Here is an 18,947-nt window from a genome sequence, read left to right on the forward strand (position 1 = left end):
TTCGTTATTGAAGCAAAATGCATTTTCGAAAAATATATATTATATATTTCTTGTCATTATTTCCTCCTACCATTATCTGAACAAGCCCAGTAAATATTACTAAGTATCATGATACTTGCAGATAATCAGAATGGTGCATATAGGATGAACAGGAATTACCCTGTTGCAAAACAAGAACAAAACAAATAATACAAATAAATGAATAATTAATTAAATGAATGAATAATTAAATAAATGAATGAATGAATAAATGAAAAGAATAAATAAATGAAACGAATAAGAATGTATGTATCTGTCTTTCAATAGGTACGCATGAACTTTTATTCCATTCGTTCCACATTTGATTCCAAATAAAGTGGGGGGGAAAAAAAAGAAAAAAAAATATTAACAATAATAATAATAATAATAAATAAATAAATAAAATAAATTAATAAATAAAATTAAATAAAATAAAGAAAATTAATAATAATAATAAAACTTCAAAAAAAAGAAAAGAAAAAAAAATACTAGAATGATAACACTAATAATAATGGCCATATAGTTTGCGTAGGCGTTGTGATGTGGAAAAAGTAAAATTTTATTTACTTGAGGGAGGGTATGTAAACAAAATAAAAACTGACTTTTGTTTCTTCTTCTTCTCAGAAACAGCATGTTAATATTATCATGACTTTGTAATTTGCTTCCAGTCGAAGACAAATAAACTATGTGTAATAGGTAAGTGTACTTCTTGTTTATTCATTTTGTGTTTCCATTAGTACATGTATGTAATAGAGGCATCTTTTCTAAAAATGTTGGTAGCCCTGAAAAGGGCTTTTGTAATTGGTTTAAGACAATTGGCAGCCTACGCCTTGGTGGCTTTCTTTGGGGTTTTTGACTTCTTGGCTGTGGCTTTCTTGGGCGCTTTGGTTTTCGTAGGCTTTGGAGCTGCCTTGGCTTTCTTGGGAGACTTAGTAGCTGCTTTCTTCTTGGGAGACTCGGCCTTCTTGGGTGCTGCAGGTTTCTTAACAGCCTTTTTCTTTTCTGTTGGCTTTTTCTCCCCGGTTGTCTTCTTGGGTTTGGTCGTTTTCTTGGGCTTGGCAGCCTTAGGTTTGGTGACTTTTTTGGTCTTGGGTTTCTTCTCCGTCTTGGGCTTCTCTCCCAGCTTGAAGGAACCACTGGCACCTGTACCCTTGGCCTGTTTGAGAACTCCCTTCTTGACTCCGTTCTTGAGGGCCATCTTCAGATGGGTGTTGACACTAGAGGCGTCATTACCGACTTTGTAGTTGCCCATGATGTACTTGAGAATAGCTTGTCTCGAGGAACCTCCGCGCTCCTTCAGGGCAGCCACAGCAGCGCTGATCATCTCGATGTACTTGGGATGGGCGGGGACCGTCTTGGGTTTGGAAACCTTCTTCTTGGCGGGGGATTTTGCTGGTGCGGCGTCTGCCATAATTTTTTTGTCCTGTTTTCTACAACTGATGTGAACGACGTTATCGACGATAAGGAAATGAATGAAATCACCTCCGCCGATGGCCTTATTTGAGTGGCGGCGAGCGCGGACCTCCGTGAAAACTCCCCAATTGTCGACAGCGTAGAGGATTGAACTCGTCCAACTTTGTGTTTCAATACCTGTAATTTTTCCGATATTGTCCTCCCAATTTTACTTAATTTTCTCAAATATGTCACTGTGCGTTTTCTTGAAATATTTTCCTACATAACTGTTTCCGTTAAGGTTCTTAATCTGTCATTTTAAAGGAGGAATTGTCTGTTGATTCTGAAAATGCGCTGTCCCTGGAGCCCAGAAGCGACTAATTTTGATTAAAACACGAAAACAAGAGGAATAGAACACGAGTAAGGGATTGAAGTACTTACTACATTGCTATGCGATAAAACATACATGTACATTTCTTTCAATTGTCTTATATGTTTACTTAAAATCCGAATGAAAATGCAAACATTCGGCACAAACACGCGCACAATGGATAGTGATGTGTGCCCTTGCATTTCATATGAAATGGAGAGAAAAAAACAAAACAAAAAACAAAACAACAAAAAAAAAAACAAACAAACAAACAAACAAAAGGGTCATATGAAGAGAAATCACGGAATCTCACAAATTGTTGAATGTTCAAATATATATCTAATATACTTTCTAGATCAGTGGATGTTCACCCCCTTAAAGGGACAACATATAATTTCTTTTCGAATATTTAAATACATGACACCTACTTTATAATTATAACACCGAGGACACCGGGAAGATCCAGACCGTACGTAACGTACCACATTCGGTGGTACAACGTCTGAATTTCTCAGTATAATTATATCATAAGAATATACATAACTGACATCCTTGTAAATTACATGAAAAAAAAAAAAATCACATAAAAAGGGCGTGTATTTAATAATTGTAGAACACTCACTTAATTAGTAGTTATACATAAGAGAGAGACAGAGAGAGACGAACAAGGCGAATCATGGGAGTAGCTTATTCATTGATATTAATTTGTTTCTTGTAATTTACACACACAAATAATTGAGTACATGTAAATAAACAGAATGTGGTCAAAAGCCAATGTATTTAAAATCTATATCTTTCAAGTTGAACAAGACAACCAGTATATAATACAAGACAATACAATACATTGATACAAGCATCAAATTGGTTGCACACTTTCCACGTGCAGATCATGATTCCCTGCATCTATATGTCACGTGACGATGCAGATGTGCTGCACGGCGCAGTGATGGACATCGCAATAAATGTAAAGTGTTAAAAAAAATGTCGTTTAGTCATTCGCATCGGTAGTCTATTCGAAAGAAAATTTACTACCAGTGTTTAATTGTGTTAGTACTGTAAGTATCCGGAAACTGGCATCGAGTTGCTTTTATTCACTCTTATTATGGGAAGCACACTTTTTTGAATAAGAACATTCAAGACATAATATAAACCACATCTTCTTATTCTTATGAGATTCTTATATTCATCACTTTTATCTATTTTATCAATTAGGAATTTTGTCTAAATAATCATCATATAAAACAATAGCGAGGGGGAAAAAAAAAAAGAAGAAGAAACATTAAGGATTTAACTGGAGTTACAGATCTTTTGAATATGTTAATAAAATAATGATCATATTTAAAAATATTTGTATTAAAGGAAAAAATTGAAAGTTAGATCGCCATGTTAGATGATTTCCGCAGTTTCTAGTCTTAATTGGTCAATGAAATGGGTTTTTTTTTTCTTTTCTTATCTCTTTGTTGAGTGAGCATTCAAGTAATAAGTGAGAATTCAACATTTGTACGCAGGCCTATAAGGTTTGGATTCAACTGCCTATAAACGAGAAAGAAAAACGTACATATACGAATATACATGCGAGTCAATTTTTAAATTTATTGCTTTTTGTTATTGACTTAATACATTTATTTATCATTAAATATATAACACTTTCTTTGATGTTTGATCTCTGTTCTGTGTTGAAAATTATTGAATTCGTGTGTTTCTATTATTTTCTAGCTATAATAATTGTTTACGTTTTCAACTCGTTTGTAATGTAGGTATCTTTTCGAAAAGCTTATGTGGCCGTGAAAACGGGCCGTTTGGTTTTGTGCTGCACACAACACAACTATAGGATCTTTTTACTTGGCGGCTTTCTGTGTCTTTTTGGGAAGGAGCACCGCTTGGATGTTGGGCAGGACACCACCCTGCGCGATGGTCACGCCGGACAGGAGTTTGTTCAATTCTTCGTCGTTGCGGATGCCCAGCTGCAGATGACGGGAATGATTCTGGTCTTTTTGTTGTCGCGGGCAGCGTTGCCTGCCAACTCCAAGACTTCTGCGGCCAAGTACTCAAGAACGGCAGCCAAGTACACGGGAGCGCCTGCTCCCACTCTCTCGGCGTAGTTGCCCTTTCTCAGCAGACGGTGAATACGACCCACGGGGAACTGCAGTCCGGCGCGGGAAGAACGGCTCTTGGCCTTCCCCTTCACTTTGCCTCCTTTGCCACGTCCAGACATTCTTAACGGTTATGTTCTTTCGTGTACAGTCAACGAATAATCCAGCGACGCCCGCACGCACCAATTTAAACAACCAAGCGGATCCAACGGTGCAGCCAATTAACGCGTCGCTCTGTTGTGCCTTTAGGTGAAATCCGAACAAGTAATGTTTTCTCGGAGGTCCGTAACAAGCTTCTCCTCCTACTCGCATATAAATAGTAAATTTTACCATTTCACTTTATTCATCTCTTCAGTTTGACCTGTCAACTTGAGATCATGCCACCCAAAGTCGGATCCAAAGGCGCCAAGAAAGCAGTCACCAAGGCCAAGACACCGAGGAGCACAGACAAGAAAAGGAGGAAGAGGAGGAGGGAATCTTATGCCATTTACATCTACAAAGTCCTAAAGCAGGTGCACCCTGACACTGGTGTTTCCAGCAAGGCCATGAGCATAATGAACTCCTTCGTCAACGATATCTTTGAGAGAATCGCTGCCGAAGCCTCTCGTTTGGCCCACTACAACAAGCGATCTACAATCACAAGCAGAGAGGTCCAGACTGCTGTCCGTCTCCTTCTGCCCGGTGAACTGGCCAAGCACGCCGTATCTGAGGGCACCAAAGCCGTCACCAAGTACACCAGCAGCAAATAATCTCATTTTGCAAGTACACACACCAAACGGCCCTTTTAAGGGCCAACTAATTTTTTAGAAAAGATACCTTCATATTACATGCGTTATTGAGACACAAATAATATGTACGAGTGTTACAATGTGAATGCATGTGCTCGTAAAAGTGGCAAACGTATAAAAATCCCACATTGTTTACAACTGATTATAATAACAGAAGTAGGATAAATAAAGAAATACAAGTAGGTATTATTATATGAATGAGAGCCAAATTTTATTCACAAATAACTTGAATGTACAACCAAGCATATATCTGAAATAACTGTATCTTCAAATATAAATAAAATACAAGCATGCGAGGTCCATCTGATGTACACAAAATCCTGGTTCATTTGTCCTCTGTATACTGAATTAATTATCAGCGTACATTATATAATTGATAATAAAGTATCTCAATTCAGCTAATATCAATGAAACAGATAAATAAATTCAAGACCCCCCCCCTCCCCTTTCTTTGACATTGACATATTGGAATTTTCAATCAGTAATTATACATCAATAAAAGTGCAATGACCAAAATGCGATAATTATACATTGACAATTAATTGTCTAACATTAGTCATAATTGTTAAACAAGAAAAAAAAGCATGTCACTCAGCGCCAGTTGGTACCTGTCATTGTCGGTAGATCGATCCCTCAAAATAATACTCAAGACAGCAGCATTATTATTTTAATATATGATTATAATAATAAAAAAAAATTAAATAATATATACTGTTTGTGTGTGTTTATTCAATATTTCTTGTCCAAACCTAAATTCAATACATATTTGTTGCTCTGTATATAGTTTTGAGGAAATATTACGACATAAAGGGTCTTACTCTGTTATTGTTGTGTATTTATTTTACCACTTACAACCATTCTGTATTCAACTTTGTACAGTGAATATCTGTATAACAAGTACTCAGTAAGTAAATGTCTGTCTTAACGATGTTTTAGAGGCATCTTTTCGAAAAATTTGGGTGGCCGTGATAACGGCCGTTTGTGTTTGTTTTAAACTTCTGTCTTGACTGTCAAACTGAATTCTTTAGCCTCCAAATCCGTACAGGGTGCGTCCTTGGCGTTTCAAGGCGTAGACCACGTCCATAGCTGTGACGGTCTTTCTCTTGGCATGCTCCGTGTAGGTTACAGCATCTCGGATCACGTTCTCCAAGAAAACCTTAAGAACTCCACGAGTTTCCTCGTAGATGAGACCGGAAATACGTTTGACACCACCACGGCGAGCAAGACGGCGTATGGCTGGCTTGGTGATACCCTGGATGTTGTCTCTCAAGACTTTTCTGTGTCGCTTAGCGCCTCCTTTTCCAAGACCTTTTCCTCCTTTGCCACGTCCAGACATGTTATAAGTTCAGTCAGTAGTACTGTTCTGATGAACTGATCATGCGTAATTGCCTAATTTATAGTCCAAATTGAGGACCCGTGAGAGCGCACGATGCTTTGAAAAGTTCGGAACGTTACCAAAGCGGTATTGTGACAAGCTTTACGATTGGTCAGCTTGGCATGATGGGAATGTTTACATTTCTTGCCCCACAGGAATTTTAACCACATTTAATTAATTTTGATTCTTTAATTTCTTCACATATAGGCAAGTTTATGTTCAATTTATTCACCTAAACCAAAATATTGGTACGTGGAGGTACATATATACATTTTATACAAACTGGTATACAAAACAACAACAAAAAAAAAAAAAAAAAAAACATGACAGAAAATGAATAAAAATGATAAAGAGAGAGAGGGGAATTATATCAAGCAGGACAGACAGCATCATAATTTTTTAGGATAAACATACACAATTTTTTGTTTTGTTGTTGTTATTTTTTTTATTTCAGTATTTTTTGCTTTGAGTTTAACAAAATAAATACCGTTGTTGCCGAATGATAATTAAAACGTGGGTGGGTGGGTGGGGATTAAGTTATTCAAAGGAAAGGGGTGTGACAGATAACACCGAAATAATACAAAATGTAGAAGCTGAATGAAACTTTTGATTCTCATTCATTTATGATATCTAGTTATAGATGTGATCATTTATTTGATTTCCTCTTTTCTCAGTTAATTTTCAAAGGCAACTTTAAGCAGTGACCAAACCGGCTTTATAAATGAGCCTTTTTCATTTTATTACACGCCACGTTAGAACGAATATCGTTATATTTGACGTTGTTTAGAAATCAATAAAAATCATACTTTGAATATAAATGAAATACGGAATTGCAGTTCTGAAATGCATGTACTCGCATATGTGCATAGCTGTAGAACTAATGAGATAAAGTTGTAATACTGTTATTATTTTTTGCTTCGACACATTCCATCATATTCTATTTAAATAATTGTGCTATTTTCTAATTTATTTCGCAAAATTCTTGAATGTATTCTAGAGGGGCAGGTTGATGGACTTGTACAAAATATAGTTTCAAGATGTGTAGACAACTTCTACAACAAATTGATGATGACAATAGTACTATGAAATTGTCTAGCATTGTGCTCTTTCATAATTTATGTAATTATATATATGCAAGGCACAGATATATTCACTGAAGGATGTATTGTGTCTCAACATTTTTTTTTTTTTTTTTTTTTTCCAATTTGGGGGCATTGTTCGCTGAATTTGATAAAATTTATTAATTTCGGCCAAATAATTCAACATTATTTTCAGAGATGTTTCAACGTCTGAACAGAAGGCATCTTTTCGAAGAATGTAGGTGGCCGTGAAAACGGCCGTTTGCTTTAGGACTTGAAATACAGCTTAAAATTAAGCACGCTCTCCACGAATACGTCTGGCCAGCTGGATGTCTTTGGGCATGATGGTTACTCTCTTGGCGTGAATGGCGCACAGGTTGGTGTCCTCAAAGAGACCAACAAGGTAAGCTTCGCTTGCTTCCTGTAAAGCCATGACAGCTGAACTCTGGAAACGCAAGTCGGTCTTAAAATCCTGAGCGATTTCCCGGACCAAGCGCTGGAATGGCAGCTTCCTGATGAGAAGCTCAGTGCTCTTCTGGTATCTCCGAATTTCACGGAGGGCGACAGTTCCTGGCCTGTATCTATGCGGTTTCTTAACGCCACCCGTGGCTGGTGCGCTTTTACGAGCAGCTTTGGTAGCGAGCTGTTTTCTGGGGGCCTTGCCTCCTGTAGATTTTCGTGCCGTCTGCTTGGTACGTGCCATGCTATCTCCTCAGATTATTCAAACTCGAATGAATGAAGTGGCAGTGTTGCGCCGTGAACTTATATATCTTTGTAAGCTCAAGTTGAAAATCGCTGCGGTCTACCAGTCGGCTTAGTCGATTGGCTGGTGCCCGCAGTAACACTCGCTACGATTAGTCAGGTGAACGAGATGACCATTGGCTACGTCTGTAGGTAGTTTCAATCCACAGAATTGCCCCAAAAGAAAAAGAAAATCAAGTCGGTTTTTGACACATGATTTCACTGCAGATACATATAGTCAAATATTTTTTTTTTAAATATATATATGGTGAATAATGGGGATGAATGTAACGTCAATTGAATAGAAAATAGAATTATTTATTATATATATATACATATATTTTCAATTCGTTATTGAAGCAAAATGCATTTTCGAAAAATATATATTATATATTTCTTGTCATTATTTCCTCCTACCATTATCTGAACAAGCCCAGTAATATTACTAAGTATCATGATACTTGCAGATAATCAGAATGGTGCATATAGGATGAACAGGAATTACCCTGTTGCAAAAACAAGAACAAAACAAATAATACAAATAAATGAATAATTAATTAAATGAATGAATAATTAAATAAATGAATGAATGAATAAATGAAAAGAATAAATAAATGAAACGAATAAGAATGTATGTATCTGTCTTTCAATAGGTACGCATGAACTTTTATTCCATTCGTTCCACATTTGATTCCAAATAAAGTGGGGGGGGGAAAAAAAGAAAAAAAAATATTAACAATAATAATAATAATAATAAATAAATAAATAAAATAAATTAATAAATAAAATTAAATAAAATAAAGAAAATTAATAATAATAATAAAACTTCAAAAAAAAGAAAAGAAAAAAAAATACTAGAATGATAACACTAATAATAATGGCCATATAGTTTGCGTAGGCGTTGTGATGTGGAAAAAGTAAAATTTTATTTACTTGAGGGAGGGTATGTAAACAAAATAAAAACTGACTTTTGTTTCTTCTTCTTCTCAGAAACAGCATGTTAATATTATCATGACTTTGTAATTTGCTTCCAGTCGAAGACAAATAAACTATGTGTAATAGGTAAGTGTACTTCTTGTTTATTCATTTTGTGTTTCCATTAGTACATGTATGTAATAGAGGCATCTTTTCTAAAAATGTTGGTAGCCCTGAAAAGGGCTTTTGTAATTGGTTTAAGACAATTGGCAGCCTACGCCTTGGTGGCTTTCTTTGGGGTTTTTGACTTCTTGGCTGTGGCTTTCTTGGGCGCTTTGGTTTTCGTAGGCTTTGGAGCTGCCTTGGCTTTCTTGGGAGACTTAGTAGCTGCTTTCTTCTTGGGAGACTCGGCCTTCTTGGGTGCTGCAGGTTTCTTAACAGCCTTTTTCTTTTCTGTTGGCTTTTTCTCCCCGGTTGTCTTCTTGGGTTTGGTCGTTTTCTTGGGCTTGGCAGCCTTAGGTTTGGTGACTTTTTTGGTCTTGGGTTTCTTCTCCGTCTTGGGCTTCTCTCCCAGCTTGAAGGAACCACTGGCACCTGTACCCTTGGCCTGTTTGAGAACTCCCTTCTTGACTCCGTTCTTGAGGGCCATCTTCAGATGGGTGTTGACACTAGAGGCGTCATTACCGACTTTGTAGTTGCCCATGATGTACTTGAGAATAGCTTGTCTCGAGGAACCTCCGCGCTCCTTCAGGGCAGCCACAGCAGCGCTGATCATCTCGATGTACTTGGGATGGGCGGGGACCGTCTTGGGTTTGGAAACCTTCTTCTTGGCGGGGGATTTTGCTGGTGCGGCGTCTGCCATAATTTTTTTGTCCTGTTTTCTACAACTGATGTGAACGACGTTATCGACGATAAGGAAATGAATGAAATCACCTCCGCCGATGGCCTTATTTGAGTGGCGGCGAGCGCGGACCTCCGTGAAAACTCCCCAATTGTCGACAGCGTAGAGGATTGAACTCGTCCAACTTTGTGTTTCAATACCTGTAATTTTTCCGATATTGTCCTCCCAATTTTACTTAATTTTCTCAAATATGTCACTGTGCGTTTTCTTGAAATATTTTCCTACATAACTGTTTCCGTTTAAGGTTCTTAATCTGTCATTTTAAAGGAGGAATTGTCTGTTGATTCTGAAAATGCGCTGTTCCCTGGAGCCCAGAAGCGACTAATTTTGATTAAAACACGAAAACAAGAGGAATAGAACACGAGTAAGGGATTGAAGTACTTACTACATTGCTATGCGATAAAACATACATGTACATTTCTTTCAATTGTCTTATATGTTACTTAAAATCCGAATGAAAATGCAAACATTCGGCACAAACACGCGCACAATGGATAGTGATGTGTGCCTTGCATTTCATATGAAATGGAGAGAAAAAAAACAAAACAAAAACAAAACAACAAAAAAAAAAAACAAACAAACAAACAAACAAAAGGGTCATATGAAGAGAAATCACGGAATCTCACAAATTGTTGAATGTTCAAATATATATCTAATATACTTTCTAGATCAGTGGATGTTCACCCCCTTAAAGGGACAACATATAATTTCTTTTCGAATATTTAAATACATGACACCTACTTTATAATTATAACACCGAGGACACCGGGAAGATCCAGACCGTACGTAACGTACCACATTCGGTGGTACAACGTCTGAATTTCTCAGTATAATTATATCATAAGAATATACATAACTGACATCCTTGTAAATTACATGAAAAAAAAAAATCACATAAAAAGGGCGTGTATTTAATAATTGTAGAACACTCACTTAATTAGTAGTTATACATAAGAGAGAGACAGAGAGAGACGAACAAGGCGAATCATGGGAGTAGCTTATTCATTGATATTAATTTGTTTCTTGTAATTTACACACACAAATAATTGAGTACATGTAAATAAACAGAATGTGGTCAAAAGCCAATGTATTTAAAATCTATATCTTTCAAGTTGAACAAGACAACCAGTATATAATACAAGACAATACAATACATTGATACAAGCATCAAATTGGTTGCACACTTTCCACGTGCAGATCATGATTCCCTGCATCTATATGTCACGTGACGATGCAGATGTGCTGCACGGCGCAGTGATGGACATCGCAATAAATGTAAAGTGTTAAAAAAAATGTCGTTTAGTCATTCGCATCGGTAGTCTATTCGAAAGAAAATTTACTACCAGTGTTTAATTGTGTTAGTACTGTAAGTATCCGGAAACTGGCATCGAGTTGCTTTTATTCACTCTTATTATGGGAAGCACACTTTTTTGAATAAGAACATTCAAGACATAATATAAACCACATCTTCTTATTCTTATGAGATTCTTATATTCATCACTTTTATCTATTTTATCAATTAGGAATTTTGTCTAAATAATCATCATATAAAACAATAGCGAGGGGGAAAAAAAAAAGAAGAAGAAACATTAAGGATTTAACTGGAGTTACAGATCTTTTGAATATGTTAATAAAATAATGATCATATTTAAAAATATTTGTATTAAAGGAAAAAATTGAAAGTTAGATCGCCATGTTAGATGATTTCCGCAGTTTCTAGTCTTAATTGGTCAATGAAATGGGTTTTTTTTTTCTTTTCTTATCTCTTTGTTGAGTGAGCATTCAAGTAATAAGTGAGAATTCAACATTTGTACGCAGGCCTATAAGGTTTGGATTCAACTGCCTATAACGAGAAAGAAAAAACGTACATATACGAATATACATGCGAGTCAATTTTTAAATTTATTGCTTTTGTTATTGACTTAATACATTTATTTATCATTAAATATATAACACTTTCTTTGATGTTTGATCTCTGTTCTGTGTTGAAAATTATTGAATTCGTGTGTTTCTATTATTTTCTAGCTATAATAATTGTTTACGTTTCAACTCGTTTGTAATGTAGGTATCTTTTCGAAAAGCTTATGTGGCCGTGAAAACGGCCGTTTGGTTTTGTGCTGCACACAACACAACTATAGGATCTTTTTACTTGGCGGCTTTCTGTGTCTTTTTGGGAAGGAGCACCGCTTGGATGTTGGGCAGGACACCACCCTGCGCGATGGTCACGCCGGACAGGAGTTTGTTCAATTCTTCGTCGTTGCGGATGGCCAGCTGCAGATGACGGGGAATGATTCTGGTCTTTTTGTTGTCGCGGGCAGCGTTGCCTGCCAACTCCAAGACTTCTGCGGCCAAGTACTCAAGAACGGCAGCCAAGTACACGGGAGCGCCTGCTCCCACTCTCTCGGCGTAGTTGCCCTTTCTCAGCAGACGGTGAATACGACCCACGGGGAACTGCAGTCCGGCGCGGGAAGAACGGCTCTTGGCCTTCCCCTTCACTTTGCCTCCTTTGCCACGTCCAGACATTCTTAACGGTTATGTTCTTTCGTGTACAGTCAACGAATAATCCAGCGACGCCCGCACGCACCAATTTAAACAACCAAGCGGATCCAACGGTGCAGCCAATTAACGCGTCGCTCTGTTGTGCCTTTAGGTGAAATCCGAACAAGTAATGTTTTCTCGGAGGTCCGTAACAAGCTTCTCCTCCTACTCGCATATAAATAGTAAATTTTACCATTTCACTTTATTCATCTCTTCAGTTTGACCTGTCAACTTGAGATCATGCCACCCAAAGTCGGATCCAAAGGCGCCAAGAAAGCAGTCACCAAGGCCAAGACACCGAGGAGCACAGACAAGAAAAGGAGGAAGAGGAGGAGGGAATCTTATGCCATTTACATCTACAAAGTCCTAAAGCAGGTGCACCCTGACACTGGTGTTTCCAGCAAGGCCATGAGCATAATGAACTCCTTCGTCAACGATATCTTTGAGAGAATCGCTGCCGAAGCCTCTCGTTTGGCCCACTACAACAAGCGATCTACAATCACAAGCAGAGAGGTCCAGACTGCTGTCCGTCTCCTTCTGCCCGGTGAACTGGCCAAGCACGCCGTATCTGAGGGCACCAAAGCCGTCACCAAGTACACCAGCAGCAAATAATCTCATTTTGCAAGTACACACACCAAACGGCCCTTTTAAGGGCCAACTAATTTTTTAGAAAAGATACCTTCATATTACATGCGTTATTGAGACACAAATAATATGTACGAGTGTTACAATGTGAATGCATGTGCTCGTAAAAGTGGCAAACGTATAAAAATCCCACATTGTTTACAACTGATTATAATAACAGAAGTAGGATAAATAAAGAAATACAAGTAGGTATTATTATATGAATGAGAGCCAAATTTTATTCACAAATAACTTGAATGTACAACCAAGCATATATCTGAAATAACTGTATCTTCAAATATAAATAAAATACAAGCATGCGAGGTCCATCTGATGTACACAAAATCCTGGTTCATTTGTCCTCTGTATACTGAATTAATTATCAGCGTACATTATATAATTGATAATAAAGTATCTCAATTCAGCTAATATCAATGAAACAGATAAATAAATTCAAGACCCCCCCCCCTCCCCTTTCTTTGACATTGACATATTGGAATTTTCAATCAGTAATTATACATCAATAAAAGTGCAATGACCAAAATGCGATAATTATACATTGACAATTAATTGTCTAACATTAGTCATAATTGTTAAACAAGAAAAAAAAGCATGTCACTCAGCGCCAGTTGGTACCTGTCATTGTCGGTAGATCGATCCCTCAAAATAATACTCAAGACAGCAGCATTATTATTTTAATATATGATTATAATAATAAAAAAAAATTAAATAATATATACTGTTTGTGTGTGTTTATTCAATATTTCTTGTCCAAACCTAAATTCAATACATATTTGTTGCTCTGTATATAGTTTTGAGGAAATATTACGACATAAAGGGTCTTACTCTGTTATTGTTGTGTATTTATTTTACCACTTACAACCATTCTGTATTCAACTTTGTACAGTGAATATCTGTATAACAAGTACTCAGTAAGTAAATGTCTGTCTTAACGATGTTTTAGAGGCATCTTTTCGAAAAATTTGGGTGGCCGTGATAACGGCCGTTTGTGTTTGTTTTAAACTTCTGTCTTGACTGTCAAACTGAATTCTTTAGCCTCCAAATCCGTACAGGGTGCGTCCTTGGCGTTTCAAGGCGTAGACCACGTCCATAGCTGTGACGGTCTTTCTCTTGGCATGCTCCGTGTAGGTTACAGCATCTCGGATCACGTTCTCCAAGAAAACCTTAAGAACTCCACGAGTTTCCTCGTAGATGAGACCGGAAATACGTTTGACACCACCACGGCGAGCAAGACGGCGTATGGCTGGCTTGGTGATACCCTGGATGTTGTCTCTCAAGACTTTTCTGTGTCGCTTAGCGCCTCCTTTTCCAAGACCTTTTCCTCCTTTGCCACGTCCAGACATGTTATAAGTTCAGTCAGTAGTACTGTTCTGATGAACTGATCATGCGTAATTGCCTAATTTATAGTCCAAATTGAGGACCCGTGAGAGCGCACGATGCTTTGAAAAGTTCGGAACGTTACCAAAGCGGTATTGTGACAAGCTTTACGATTGGTCAGCTTGGCATGATGGGAATGTTTACATTTCTTGCCCCACAGGAATTTTAACCACATTTAATTAATTTTGATTCTTTAATTTCTTCACATATAGGCAAGTTTATGTTCAATTTATTCACCTAAACCAAAATATTGGTACGTGGAGGTACATATATACATTTTATACAAACTGGTATACAAAACAACAACAAAAAAAAAAAAAAAAAAAAACATGACAGAAAATGAATAAAAATGATAAAGAGAGAGAGGGGAATTATATCAAGCAGGACAGACAGCATCATAATTTTTTAGGATAAACATACACAATTTTTTGTTTTGTTGTTGTTATTTTTTTTATTTCAGTATTTTTTGCTTTGAGTTTAACAAAATAAATACCGTTGTTGCCGAATGATAATTAAAACGTGGGTGGGTGGGTGGGGATTAAGTTATTCAAAGGAAAGGGGTGTGACAGATAACACCGAAATAATACAAAATGTAGAAGCTGAATGAAACTTTTGATTCTCATTCATTTATGATATCTAGTTATAGATGTGATCATTTATTTGATTTCCTCTTTTCTCAGTTAATTTTCAAAGGCAACTTTAAGCAGTGACCAAACCGGCTTTATAAATGAGCCTTTTTCATTTTATTACACGCCACGTTAGAACGAATATCGTTATATTTGACGTTGTTTAGAAATCAATAAAAATCATACTTTGAATATAAATGAAATACGGAATTGCAGTTCTGAAATGCATGTACTCGCATATGTGCATAGCTGTAGAACTAATGAGATAAAGTTGTAATACTGTTATTATTTTTTGCTTCGACACATTCCATCATATTCTATTTAAATAATTGTGCTATTTTCTAATTTATTTCGCAAAATTCTTGAATGTATTCTAGAGGGGCAGGTTGATGGACTTGTACAAAATATAGTTTCAAGATGTGTAGACAACTTCTACAACAAATTGATGATGACAATAGTACTATGAAATTGTCTAGCATTGTGCTCTTTCATAATTTATGTAATTATATATATGCAAGGCACAGATATATTCACTGAAGGATGTATTGTGTCTCAACATTTTTTTTTTTTTTTTTTTTTCCAATTTGGGGGCATTGTTCGCTGAATTTGATAAAATTTATTAATTTCGGCCAAATAATTCAACATTATTTTCAGAGATGTTTCAACGTCTGAACAGAAGGCATCTTTTCGAAGAATGTAGGTGGCCGTGAAAACGGCCGTTTGCTTTAGGACTTGAAATACAGCTTAAAATTAAGCACGCTCTCCACGAATACGTCTGGCCAGCTGGATGTCTTTGGGCATGATGGTTACTCTCTTGGCGTGAATGGCGCACAGGTTGGTGTCCTCAAAGAGACCAACAAGGTAAGCTTCGCTTGCTTCCTGTAAAGCCATGACAGCTGAACTCTGGAAACGCAAGTCGGTCTTAAAATCCTGAGCGATTTCCCGGACCAAGCGCTGGAATGGCAGCTTCCTGATGAGAAGCTCAGTGCTCTTCTGGTATCTCCGAATTTCACGGAGGGCGACAGTTCCTGGCCTGTATCTATGCGGTTTCTTAACGCCACCCGTGGCTGGTGCGCTTTTACGAGCAGCTTTGGTAGCGAGCTGTTTTCTGGGGGCCTTGCCTCCTGTAGATTTTCGTGCCGTCTGCTTGGTACGTGCCATGCTATCTCCTCAGATTATTCAAACTCGAATGAATGAAGTGGCAGTGTTGCGCCGTGAACTTATATATCTTTGTAAGCTCAAGTTGAAAATCGCTGCGGTCTACCAGTCGGCTTAGTCGATTGGCTGGTGCCCGCAGTAACACTCGCTACGATTAGTCAGGTGAACGAGATGACCATTGGCTACGTCTGTAGGTAGTTTCAATCCACAGAATTGCCCCAAAAGAAAAAGAAAATCAAGTCGGTTTTTGACACATGATTTCACTGCAGATACATATAGTCAAATATTTTTTTTTTAAATATATATATGGTGAATAATGGGGATGAATGTAACGTCAATTGAATAGAAAATAGAATTATTTATTATATATATATACATATATTTTCAATTCGTTATTGAAGCAAAATGCATTTTCGAAAAATATATATTATATATTTCTTGTCATTATTTCCTCCTACCATTATCTGAACAAGCCCAGTAATATTACTAAGTATCATGATACTTGCAGATAATCAGAATGGTGCATATAGGATGAACAGGAATTACCCTGTTGCAAAAACAAGAACAAAACAAATAATACAAATAAATGAATAATTAATTAAATGAATGAATAATTAAATAAATGAATGAATGAATAAATGAAAAGAATAAATAAATGAAACGAATAAGAATGTATGTATCTGTCTTTCAATAGGTACGCATGAACTTTTATTCCATTCGTTCCACATTTGATTCCAAATAAAGTGGGGGGGAAAAAAAAGAAAAAAAAATATTAACAATAATAATAATAATAATAAATAAATAAATAAAATAAATTAATAAATAAAATTAAATAAAATAAAGAAAATTAATAATAATAATAAAACTTCAAAAAAAAGAAAAGAAAAAAAAATACTAGAATGATAACACTAATAATAATGGCCATATAGTTTGCGTAGGCGTTGTGATGTGGAAAAAGTAAAATTTTATTTACTTGAGGGAGGGTATGTAAACAAAATAAAAACTGACTTTTGTTTCTTCTTCTTCTCAGAAACAGCATGTTAATATTATCATGACTTTGTAATTTGCTTCCAGTCGAAGACAAATAAACTATGTGTAATAGGTAAGTGTACTTCTTGTTTATTCATTTTGTGTTTCCATTAGTACATGTATGTAATAGAGGCATCTTTTCTAAAAATGTTGGTAGCCCTGAAAAGGGCTTTTGTAATTGGTTTAAGACAATTGGCAGCCTACGCCTTGGTGGCTTTCTTTGGGGTTTTTGACTTCTTGGCTGTGGCTTTCTTGGGCGCTTTGGTTTTCGTAGGCTTTGGAGCTGCCTTGGCTTTCTTGGGAGACTTAGTAGCTGCTTTCTTCTTGGGAGACTCGGCCTTCTTGGGTGCTGCAGGTTTCTTAACAGCCTTTTTCTTTTCTGTTGGCTTTTTCTCCCCGGTTGTCTTCTTGGGTTTGGTCGTTTTCTTGGGCTTGGCAGCCTTAGGTTTGGTGACTTTTTTGGTCTTGGGTTTCTTCTCCGTCTTGGGCTTCTCTCCCAGCTTGAAGGAACCACTGGCACCTGTACCCTTGGCCTGTTTGAGAACTCCCTTCTTGACTCCGTTCTTGAGGGCCATCTTCAGATGGGTGTTGACACTAGAGGCGTCATTACCGACTTTGTAGTTGCCCATGATGTACTTGAGAATAGCTTGTCTCGAGGAACCTCCGCGCTCCTTCAGGGCAGCCACAGCAGCGCTGATCATCTCGATGTACTTGGGATGGGCGGGGACCGTCTTGGGTTTGGAAACCTTCTTCTTGGCGGGGGATTTTGCTGGTGCGGCGTCTGCCATAATTTTTTTGTCCTGTTTTCTACAACTGATGTGAACGACGTTATCGACGATAAGGAAATGAATGAAATCACCTCCGCCGATGGCCTTATTTGAGTGGCGGCGAGCGCGGACCTCCGTGAAAACTCCCCAATTGTCGACAGCGTAGAGGATTGAACTCGTCCAACTTTGTGTTTCAATACCTGTAATTTTTCCGATATTGTCCTCCCAATTTTACTTAATTTTCTCAAATATGTCACTGTGCGTTTTCTTGAAATATTTTCCTACATAACTGTTTCCGTTTAAGGTTCTTAATCTGTCATTTTAAAGGAGGAATTGTCTGTTGATTCTGAAAATGCGCTGTTCCCTGGAGCCCAGAAGCGACTAATTTTGATTAAAACACGAAAACAAGAGGAATAGAACACGAGTAAGGGATTGAAGTACTTACTACATTGCTATGCGATAAAACATACATGTACATTTCTTTCAATTGTCTTATATGTTACTTAAAATCCGAATGAAAATGCAAACATTCGGCACAAACACGCGCACAATGGATAGTGATGTGTGCCTTGCATTTCATATGAAATGGAGAGAAAAAAAACAAAACAAAAACAAAACAACAAAAAAAAAAAACAAACAAACAAACAAACAAAAGGGTCATATGAAGAGAAATCACGGAATCTCACAAATTGTTGAATGTTCAAATATATATCTAATATACTTTCTAGATCAGTGGATGTTCACCCCCTTAAAGGGACAACATATAATTTCTTTTCGAATATTTAAATACATGACACCTACTTTATAATTATAACACCGAGGACACCGGGAAGATCCAGACCGTACGTAACGTACCACATTCGGTGGTACAACGTCTGAATTTCTCAGTATAATTATATCATAAGAATATACATAACTGACATCCTTGTAAATTACATGAAAAAAAAAAAATCACATAAAAAGGGCGTGTATTTAATAATTGTAGAACACTCACTTAATTAGTAGTTATACATAAGAGAGAGACAGAGAGAGACGAACAAGGCGAATCATGGGAGTAGCTTATTCATTGATATTAATTTGTTTCTTGTAATTTACACACACAAATAATTGAGTACATGTAAATAAACAGAATGTG

General features: G+C 36.9%; 5 protein-coding genes across 5 annotated transcripts; 1 reads left to right on the forward strand and 4 right to left on the reverse strand.

Annotated features, from left to right (window-relative positions):
- Positions 1-841: 841 nt before the first annotated feature.
- LOC133177783 (histone H1-delta-like) lies at positions 842-1,429 on the reverse strand. The gene has a single exon (XM_061312677.1). It carries the CDS (start codon positions 1,427-1,429, stop codon positions 842-844), a length of 588 nt encoding a protein of 195 aa, XP_061168661.1.
- A 2,287-nt stretch (positions 1,430-3,716) lies between these two features.
- Positions 3,717-3,995, reverse strand: LOC133177784 (histone H2A-like). Its single transcript, XM_061312679.1, has one exon. The coding sequence runs from the start codon at positions 3,993-3,995 to the stop codon at positions 3,717-3,719; it is 279 nt and encodes a 92-aa protein (XP_061168663.1).
- Positions 3,996-4,250: 255 nt separating this feature from the next.
- LOC133177782 (histone H2B-like) lies at positions 4,251-4,622 on the forward strand. The gene has a single exon (XM_061312676.1). It carries the CDS (start codon positions 4,251-4,253, stop codon positions 4,620-4,622), a length of 372 nt encoding a protein of 123 aa, XP_061168660.1.
- Positions 4,623-15,608: 10,986 nt separating this feature from the next.
- On the reverse strand, positions 15,609-16,019 carry LOC133177785 (histone H3). The gene has a single exon (XM_061312680.1). The coding sequence runs from the start codon at positions 16,017-16,019 to the stop codon at positions 15,609-15,611; it is 411 nt and encodes a 136-aa protein (XP_061168664.1).
- A 1,226-nt stretch (positions 16,020-17,245) lies between these two features.
- On the reverse strand, positions 17,246-17,833 carry LOC133177786 (histone H1-delta-like). The gene has a single exon (XM_061312681.1). The coding sequence runs from the start codon at positions 17,831-17,833 to the stop codon at positions 17,246-17,248; it is 588 nt and encodes a 195-aa protein (XP_061168665.1).
- Positions 17,834-18,947: the final 1,114 nt, after the last annotated feature.

The sequence above is a fragment of the Saccostrea echinata genome, unplaced genomic scaffold (assembly GCF_033153115.1).
Source record: "Saccostrea echinata isolate AGI-Se365-2 ecotype Australia unplaced genomic scaffold, CSIRO_AGI_Sech_v1 ptg000245l, whole genome shotgun sequence".
NCBI lineage: Eukaryota > Metazoa > Mollusca > Bivalvia > Ostreida > Ostreidae > Saccostrea > Saccostrea echinata.

Coding starts and splice junctions, on each gene's coding strand:
- LOC133177782 (XM_061312676.1), top strand. CDS start 4,251: ATGCCACCCAAAGTCGGATCCAAAGGCGCCAAGAAAGCAGTCACCAAG.
- LOC133177786 (XM_061312681.1), bottom strand. CDS start 17,833: ATGGCAGACGCCGCACCAGCAAAATCCCCCGCCAAGAAGAAGGTTTCC.
- LOC133177783 (XM_061312677.1), bottom strand. CDS start 1,429: ATGGCAGACGCCGCACCAGCAAAATCCCCCGCCAAGAAGAAGGTTTCC.
- LOC133177784 (XM_061312679.1), bottom strand. CDS start 3,995: ATGTCTGGACGTGGCAAAGGAGGCAAAGTGAAGGGGAAGGCCAAGAGC.
- LOC133177785 (XM_061312680.1), bottom strand. CDS start 16,019: ATGGCACGTACCAAGCAGACGGCACGAAAATCTACAGGAGGCAAGGCC.